At 36.2% G+C, this 10,110-nt stretch overlaps 1 protein-coding gene across 1 annotated transcript; it reads right to left on the bottom strand.

The window, feature by feature from the left end:
• Window positions 1-396: 396 nt before the first annotated feature.
• LOC131051933 (light-harvesting complex-like protein OHP1, chloroplastic) lies at window positions 397-9,875 on the bottom strand. Its single transcript, XM_057986534.2, has 4 exons — window positions 9,717-9,875; window positions 9,549-9,633; window positions 9,315-9,437; window positions 397-699 (listed from the first exon to the last, which is right to left on the bottom strand). The coding sequence occupies exons 1-4, from the start codon at window positions 9,791-9,793 to the stop codon at window positions 631-633; spliced, it is 354 nt and encodes a 117-aa protein (XP_057842517.1). The 5' UTR covers window positions 9,794-9,875; the 3' UTR covers window positions 397-630.
• Window positions 9,876-10,110: the final 235 nt, after the last annotated feature.

The raw sequence follows: 10,110 nt of genomic DNA, 5'->3' as shown, positions 1-10,110 counted from the left end.
TGGGACTCGAACCTATGACAAATGATATTTGTTGTGAGTAGGCATGCTTTAGTAAATTGAGTGGCTCCCAGCATCCCCATGATGAAACTGGACCTTTTGCCTTGTTCAGGATATTTACCAGTTGGCCCAACTCAGACAACCTTTTGTTAGTGTAAATGGATAAGCACACATGCTTTGCTCATATACTAGATCTGTCAATCAAGTTAAAATTTGTCATTACAGTGAAGATCATAGCTGGCTTTTCATTCTCAAAAGCTAGAGAGATCAGCTGATCCCGGGTATTCAATTTGGTACTCTTTAATATCATGATTCAATTTCATTTTTCTTTATTTGCCTCAACTTTGATATGTATATAGTACTTTCTCTTTACGCTCTGAAAATTGGATTGTATGGAAAAATATTTAAATACCAAATTTGTGATCCATAAATTGAGTGGAAAACTGGAATGAGAAATCATTCAAGTAGCTGCATTGCCATGTAATTTTTTATATGGAGTCCATTTATCTTTTAGTGAACAGATGCGGATGGGACATTCTGGCAAATAAGAAATAATGTAAGCAGTACATTAGAACTCAATGTAAATGCCATAAAAGGAGTAAAAACATTTGCTAGACCATCATGCTCAAATGATCATAAAGGAAGATCAAGGCCTTTCCCAATCTCAACACCAATTAGTTGCAGTATTCCCTTCCGAGCTATCTGTATCACAGAATAAAACTTATTTAATAATATGCAATGATTCTAATTTATAAAAAGGATTGCCAAAATACACATGAAGTTTTAGAGATAAATAGACATGCTAAAATTAAATATGAAATTTGACAACAGAAATGATGCAAACAACAAAGACGTGAAGAAAACTACGCAACATCTGCCTTCCTTTTTTTGGAAATAAAACATCTTATGTTCATAAAATATCATATTGACCTAGACACAAGGGATATGGCTCAGGGCTCGGGATGGGGGTGTCATTTTGAAACAGGGCACAGTATAATAAAATGTCTACAGCTATATTACATATAAATAGTCACTGGGAAATGTGGTGTGCTTACATAGACGGGATTCCTGTCCACTTAACCTGAGTTTCCTGGTGACCATGTAAAATACAGTGATAAATAAAAATGCAGCCTTTGAGATATCATATCCCCAAAAATGTGAGAAAAAACAAATATCACAAATTTTGCATCTGCAGACAAAGTGCTCTTTTCTTTTCACACAATCTAAATATGACATATTCAGATAAATCTTTCCTACATGTATCGAACTGTCCTAACTACGAAGAAGAGTTATCTTCTTGGAAGATTGATCTCCACTGCCTTTTCATGAAGAGAGAGATTGCAACAAGATGAACAGTTCTCCTTGATTCTATCTTATGTAAGGAGCTCATAAGATCTCTGACCTGCTCTGCTTGGATCCACTGTTTGGAAAAAGTCTAGTTGTTTCAACTGCTAAAAGATATGCAACACTATTCCTTCTTGCTGACGCATACAAAAGACAGCTAGAGTGTAGAGTGTCTTGCACAATCTCACTTTGACCAGTATGCCCTGCCAGAGAAGCAACTGCCTTAATGCGTTCTATTTGAAAGTTCTCATCCTTTCAAATTCTTTGACGTGATCAAGAAATTTTTCCTATTGTCTAACGGGGGAATTTCTATTCGGTTATAAAATAAATAAGGATATTTTGTCTAATATTTTCATAAAGATCATTAATTGCATAGTAATTAAATGGCTTCAATCGTTAAACCAATTTCAAAATATATATTTCAGATCAGGAAACCACTATGTCAATGAAAGATGGAAATAGAACTAAGAATGAGTTGTGACAAGAATAATCTCTCCATAAAGAAGGTTTGTGAAAAATAATGCCTACTGTACCTCATTGGGGAGTTCTTTATTTGTAGTTTTACTCATAGTAATGTAGGAGCATCCCAGGTGTAAGAGAAAACTACAATCAACCATAAGTTCTTGTGTGTCCTTTGCAGCATTTCTTAGTTGCCACTAACATTCTATTCTTGCTGCGTAAACATTTTCTTGCTGCAAACTTCATCCAGATTACACAGTTTCAGCAGACAGTAATTGACTGCAGGGTACTGCAAATTCATCAGAATGCCTTCACATAGATATCAGAGCATCATAATGGTGTCCTTAACAAATCCACTTCTTTGTTCAGGTCTTAATTGTAGTTCAAAACAGTGACTTATAAGACCCTACTAAGGAAGGCCTATTGGAGTTGTGTGGCACACACTTGAATCTTGCGCCAACTCATAATGTTATCGATAAGATTGTTGGTCCCAGTGACGTTTATGGTTAAGTGATACGGTTCACCTAGCTTGCTCGACACTCCACCAAGTTGATGCTGCTCAATTTCACCAACTCACCAGGCCTAGTTGCTTCCTAGACCTACAAGTCCTTCTCAATCTCTTATAGGGCTTTCTCTTACTCACTCCAAGGTGTTTTCTTCAAGTGTCCTTGCTAGGAACCCTACCAATCTGCTATGTTTCCCATATGCTCAAAGATGGCTTCTTGGCTCAAATTCATCAAAATGCCCTCCCATGGTCTTGAGATGTTGCGGAGGTGTAGAGGGTTATTCTCTCATGTTTTTAGATGGTTTCAAGGTCATTTGTGGTTTGCTGTCCAAAGGTTTCTTACCGATTTCAAAAATTGGTCTAGAAAGGCTACAAGGGAAAGAGCCCAATTAGGCCTCCTAGAACCGGTTTTTGAGCTTTTGGGCTAAAACGACCCAAAGGACCCCCAAACTAAAATGGATTTTCTTCAAAGATTCACTCAACCCCAAATGATTTCAGTGGTTTTAACCTTCCAACCCTTCTTTGCATTCGAAAACCCAAAAATGAGGATTTCAAGGGCTTCTAGGCACTTGACTGGGAGCAGCAAGTAAATCTTTCCTTTGGACCTTCAAATGGAACTCTTGAGGCTTCCTCCTACACAAGAAGATCTGTACTAACCTATTACAACTTCCCAAAAGCTTGGGACTTCCATTTACATTCACCTCTGCACTTTGTGCTAGCTTTTCATCTTGCCAACTCTAGCCGAGTTGCTCCTAGGCTCGCCTAGGGCAAGATGTTAAAAATATCAAACGACACTTTCAGACCTTCTCCTTTCATATGTACACTGTACAATGGGTTTCCTACCATGTCCCAAAAGGCCATGATGAACACACGGTGGGATTTTATGGGGCACCCATTTTAGCAAAAACTGCTATTTACAAGCCAAAACTGGCTACTTGTGAATGAAATCATCAAAACAGTAGTAGATGATAAATAAAAAGCTTGAAAATGAACAGCCTACCCTGCAACACACTACTAAACCTCAATCCATCATTGGATTCATGGATTCAATCCATTAAACCTTCAAAGAATGCAAAAATTGACAAAAATAATGAAAAGTGCAGTCCAAAATCTTGTATTTTGATTACTGCTTCCAAAATCCAAGTACACCAACCTTGGTAAACGTGTAAAAGAGGGTTTTTATAGCCTTCCCACATGTGGAGTCCTCCCATGGCTTTGAGAAATCCCTAGCTTCAACGTGGGACCAATTTTAGGACAAAAATTGTCATGTCAACTTTTTGCAACTTTGTATTTTTTCCACTTTTGGCCTCTCCAACTCATGAGACCTGTTATAAATCATCCCATATCGCATTTCGAACATGCCTAAAACCTATTTAGCCCTCTCAAATGCTTTTACCAACTTTTGACACCTTTGACCAACAAAAAGGCCAAAAACCTACTCAAACCCACTATTTACACAAAAATGCAAACCTAAGTAAAATGAACTCAACCTAGGCCTACATTGACACTAAAAATCACTCTTCGACCCTCTTGGAGTCCTTATTCACCACTGACTTGGCTAGGGTCAGTACAAGCCAAAATTTGCAAAACAAGAAAGCTAGGACCTAGGTGCTCCTGCACCATTAAGTCAACCAGGAACTTCAAAGTTTGCATCTCGCCACACTCATCAAAAGGATAATTTACACATTTCATAAAAAGGTGTCCAGTTCCAATGCAAAATTACAAGAGAATTCATTTAATATTGGACCTGTGATCCTTATCTCGCATGAATAGGGCAATGTACAACATTTTTTATTAGTGCAAAGATATTACATCATTCTTTATATAAGTGGTGGAATTTTACATAGAAGATGAGTAGTTGATTAAAGCAGCAAGAAGAGCAAGAGTCTAGAAGATGATAGAGAGAGTCATGTAGAAGATCAACTTGTAATATCATATTTGTGGAGCCACCCAATTGTTTGTGTCTAGGTTTGATTGCAATTCAAAATTGAGATCTAATTCTGGTTGTAAGCCCTAGTAGCAATATTTGTTGATGTAATTTTAGACTATGGATTAATAAATAATTGTTCTACTGCTACATATTTCTCTTGTGATATGAATATTGTACGAGTGTTTGAATTTTGTAATGTAATTTTGAAGGAGATTTTTATTAGGCTGCATGGTTGGATAATTCTTCATTAGATCCTCTATTCATGACTATGCCAAATAGTAATCAGAAAACTTAATTTCATGGGTAAGGACCCTATCACAATACCCATTTCTCTATCTACTACTAATTATTTTAATGTAATATAGGCATATCATTATTCATATACTTGAGCGCCCTGTTTTGAAAACGCATCCTTGTCCCAATACACATATCCTACCCCACATCTCTAGATGGCTATGGGTTTACCCTAAATAGGCTTAGCAAACGTCATCTCAAATTGCGGTCAGTCCCCACCTGTGTCATTATTACAACAAACAAAAATTCTGTCCAACTAATTTGTATTAAATAATTAGTTATCCATGTCACTAAAATGGTACATTCCTATGGGTTTGATTATATAATGCATTAATTTTAGGATATTCAATGTCTAAAGAGAGAAGATTTTTCCTTGTGCAGTTATTGAATTTCCAGTTTGAGGACCTTCCACATGAATATGGATTTCATCTTGTTCACCAGGATATTCTTCAGCTTCTTCAGAAGATATGTGTCTCTGTTTTTACTTAAAACAATCCACCCCTTTCCCAAATCGGGTGCTCAAGCATATGAATAAGGATATGCCTATATTACATTAGTTTGTTCAATCTAACTAATTTGAGTAGTTTGTTCAACCCAGGGCATCCAAGGATGAAAACCCTTAATTTGTTTGGAGTTCAAGAGGATGAAAACCCTTTTGAATTCCAAATTTGGGATCAAGGACAAAATCCCTTGCTTCCAATATCATGTAGTTCCATCCAGGAATCACAATTGTGCTGATTTGTGGAGGATTTGGAGATATTTTCAGTTTGCTACAATGTTGTTACAGTAGTTTTTGTAAGCAAATATCATCATTTCATTATTCAAGCATATTTAAGGATTTATATATTATGTTGAATTTTTGTTGAATTTTTTAACACCATATAGAGTTGGATCTGAGTTGTTTCAGTCAAACCTAGCTGAGCGCAACATTCAGAGAGAGAAAATCAGTCATTTTGAATATAAGATCAGTCATACCAGCTGCTGTTCACAACATTTTAGTTATCATTCATCAGAAAAATGGGAATGAAATAGTATTTTGATATGTTGCCAATGTTCCCAAAACAAATCTAATTTTTACAACCATATATTGACTTGTCTCATAAAATAAGAAAAATATAATTAAATATTGCATGTATCCCATTGGAGACATTACAAATCCTTTGCAGATGTTGAGAAATTAATAACTCAAATTTATAGTAAAATAAATAATATTCACAATTTTTTCTTTAATCTTTATATCAGTCGTCAAGAGTCCCCAGTGATGTTCAATTGTAGCATGCATCGATATGTAAAGGGCACTTTTGTTGACATTTTCTAAAAAAGTTGTGATTTCTACAAAGTCTACTAAAATGCAATTAGAACGCTTGCAACCATCAAAGCAGATCCTAGCTAGGGGTTTCTCACGTGTGACGAATATGATAATGAGATCAATCTTTAGGATATCCAACAGCTCACTTCTACATATCAATTTATCTGAAATAATAATCGTTAGCCTTTGCACGTACTCCATTTCAGTTTCAATTTTCAAGCTCCCAATATGTGTCTGGCATGCTGAATACATTTCCTTATACATTGAAATTCACTCTTAACTCAAGATGACATTCTTCAAGCACAAAAAACTTGGGTCAATAGAGCTTCATATTTCTGTACTGGAAGTAACTAAACATTGTTCACTCAGTTATGATAAACAGGTAATGTTGCTTTGGACGAATGTTTAGTACCTATTCCCTTCCTTCCGATGTAGTAGTGCATCAATTACATAATCAATTTAGTGAATGTGCTCATGGACCTTAGTTTATCTTGCTATTCAAGAATTCCAATTTTACATACACAGTAGTCTTGTTTTACTTAATGAGATGCATGCAAACAATTGAAGCATTAAAAATAGCTTGTTGACAGGTACTCCACATCCGTAGAGTTGTCCTTATTAGAAAGCACAATGGGAACAAATTGTCAAATTATATTATGCTACCAAAATTACTAGAACCAAAATTTATCAATTAAATACAACGATAAATATGCTGTTACATGTATTCTTAGCATAAGGCAAGGCACAAGCATGTACTGTGCACAAGATGGATACACAAAGCCAAGTAACTGATATGATTGTATGACAACATCCCAGGAAAATAATAAGATTGCACTTATGACGCTTGGAGAAACAAAGTGTATCCAGCAAAAGATTGGTTTCAAGATCTTTCTTGTTTGAGTCAGTGTTGGGAATTGCAAAAAGCACCCTAACGAGTGGATTCTGAGGACTTGAAGCAATGGTTATTGTTTTGTCAATTTAATGAAATTTGTAATTGTATGTTTCAAAATTGATTAGTGATCAATTGCAGCTGGCCCACTTGTGAGGTTACTTGGTTGTTGCATAGCCCATAAATGTTCCATTCCAGCAGAATGCTATTAAGTCCCAAAATACAGATCCCTAATAAGGTAAAATGCAATGAGGCCAAACGCAAGTCCCAGGATCTGAAAGTAAAGCTTTCCTAACCAAAAAAACTGTTAGTACAGATATGCCAACTGCTAACATGGTAATTTATATGACCTGCTAAATCTGGGTATGTCATTTTTCTGTTTTTTATCTAGTCGTGGTGTTATTAGTTCATTATTGGTTTTGTTAAGAACCCATTGTAAGTTTAGGAAATTCTCTGCAATATTCCCTGTAGTGGTCAGGAGATATCTGTGGACAATGCTTTATTTTGCATTACTAGGGCAGATCTGAGTTCTGTTTTTATTTCTTGGACTGCAAAAGTTCTACCTTTATTTTTAGAAATTGTATAGAAATACTTCTTTTTCCAAGGAAAATAGAAAGTCATTTCAAAGGCTGAGGGTTTCATGGCCTCACAGTGATGCTGGAGGTAACTTATCTGCGTTTATTAATCATCCTAATCAGAGAAGTATGACACTCCTTCAAGAGATCGTATCTCTTAAACATCAGGCTCTTCAAGGACCATCTAGGTCAATCCTCTAGATCTTTTCTACATTTATCTCAACTTGATTCAAGTGGTACAAAATGTCAACCAAATTCTTCTGTAGACAGTAGATGCAACTAGGATAGTACAGAGATATATTGTATGGGCTACAAGACCAAACAACATTCGTCGAGCTAATCGCCAATGTAGAGAGATAACTAGCAGCACCCGTACGACTTGGGAGTATAAAAATGGAGGTACTCCCAATAGACACATCTTACAAGCTACATCTGCTCCAACTTTGCTTCAACAATTTTGCGAGTCAGATACAGGAATATTCAATGCCCAAGGATAGCATCACTAGCTCTCTTTAACCTGGGCCATCCTACTAATGACAGTCTTTTGACTTTGTCACAGGACACTCTTAAAATGGGTAGTGTGAATGATGCTTTTAATTCTATCAGTGAATGGCCAACGATGAGATGTGACTTTTTACCTATCCATCTTTCCCTGTTCCCCCATGTTATAAGTGAACAATTCTCTATTTTCCAGGGTCATTTGAGGATGCATCCCTCCTCCTCCAAACCCTGTGTCCTTGTCTCTTGTTGTGTCACTAGAACACAAATTTTGGGGATGTGCTCCTAAAATGCCTCCTTATGAGGCATCATGGATACATCTAGCCGTATCTGGATGGCTGAGGGTATCTGTGACATCCCTTGACTGTCCTGGGGATGTGTAAATGCTCCCTGCTTTTCATGCCTAGTAAAAAAAACAGTTCAATTTTATTTATAAGAAAGAAAAAAAAGTGGGGTGCAAGCTTATCAAACCCTAAAACCTCCCTTTAACTAACTCACCCACCCATTTTCCACTCACAATTACCATAATCAATTTGCATTTTGAACTAACCAAAATGAAAACAATGAATTTTTTATTTTTATTATCGCTTTATTTTAATCAATGAACAGTTAACATTGAATCTGGAAACTTGATTCTTGACGTCATGTAGTGCTAAACATGTAAATATTTGAATTTCCCTATAATTTATATAATTCGAATACTGTCATTCCCACAAAATGGCCTCCCAGTGTAGGTCGTTCCCTGAGACACAGTATGCCATCCCTGTTCTGGAAATACTGCGGAACACAGCTAATTTTCTTTTTCTTATATGGCTCATGGAGATATCTTGAACATTCCATTTGTCTATTTGAAGCTAGCCATATTTTCAGAGCCCAATTGACCTATTTGGTCACCAGTGGGCATAAACATAGTGTCTGTCTTTCTTTCTTCTGACTTGCTTCAGGGCATCAGGCAATACACTGATGATTCTAATCAGGGCATTTGTTTTTATGGGGGTTTGTTTAAAAAATTGTTTTGCTCTCTAATAGGGAGCATGAGAATCTCTTCAGCTAAGAGTCAAAGACTGAGGAGTATGCATTCTGCAAAATATTCAAAAAATAAAAATATTTATACAGCATAAGAAAGAACTAACTTTTCTATTAAAGACTATGAAATATTGGTATTACAATTGGTATCTAAACCATACCTTCTTATAACACCTTGGCATTTTATTTTTTTGGTGGTTGTTGTTTTTATTGAAAACTTGGTGATAGAAAGAACCAAACTGGCAAAAGGGAAGAAAAAAACCCTACCATTTGCCCTGATTATAAAAACACAATTTTTTAAAACATAGTCTTAATGAGCAATAGAAACTGAAAGCATTTAAAAGTTGGAATTGGACTTATGGTAAACATGTTTTGCTCATTATGGCAGTAAATGAATTAATTGATTACAATTACAATTCATCCAAAAAAATCCGTCACATGTAAACAAGATGGTTATTCTTAATAATAAATAAAAAATTGGGTCTTACCAGCTCCACAATGAATGTACCGATGAGACCTATCATACATGCTCTAGAATTCCAGATTTCGGCAGTATTTGTAAACCCAAGAAAGGGAGCAGTAAGCTTTGGCTCCTCTTTAGGCGCCTCTACCTGCATTATAAAATCTATAATTCAAGAACTACAGTAAAAACATTACCAGCATCCAATTTTTTAGTATTTTGACAAAATTTTTGAAGAGTGGGTATTTTATATTTTACTTACTCCAGCTGGGAGCTTTGCTGCACGGATTGTAAAGGAGGTTCTACTGGTGATAAGCTGAAAGGAAGTCCTGTTTCCGTTGGGTGTCCTGCATAATTGAAATTTAAAAGGGCGTGCAATAGGAATTATGAAAGTTAGTCGGAATTATGAATGTAGGGAAATTTGATGTACCTGCGCACTTTAGAGTGCAGAAATGAAGAGGAAGGGAGAGTGGGTTTGATTGTACTGATGGGTGTAATCGTGGCCATGGTCGTAGCAGATGAATGCCTTGGAGCTCTCTCTCTCCCCTTATCTACCGGGGCCTGATGTTAATTCTATTGCCATGTCATTTGCCGACATGGCAATAATTCCATATTAATTTGTTTTTTCTGTAACAAAAGACGTTCATTAAAGTGGCTCAAATTTACCAGCGTGTAAGGTGCAGATTCATTCCAGAAAGCTTGGCGTGCATGTATGCCATCCCGCACAAAAGTGGTTGTTGAAACTAAATGGTATTTTATCTTAGAATGTGTTGCTTATCATAATATCTATGGTTAATATGAGAACAATTTGAAGGAGAGCTGTT

Source organism: Cryptomeria japonica, chromosome 8 (assembly GCF_030272615.1).
Source record: "Cryptomeria japonica chromosome 8, Sugi_1.0, whole genome shotgun sequence".
NCBI classification, from domain to species: Eukaryota; Viridiplantae; Streptophyta; class Pinopsida; order Cupressales; family Cupressaceae; genus Cryptomeria; species Cryptomeria japonica.
This window is presented reverse-complemented; position numbering and strand designations above follow the sequence as displayed.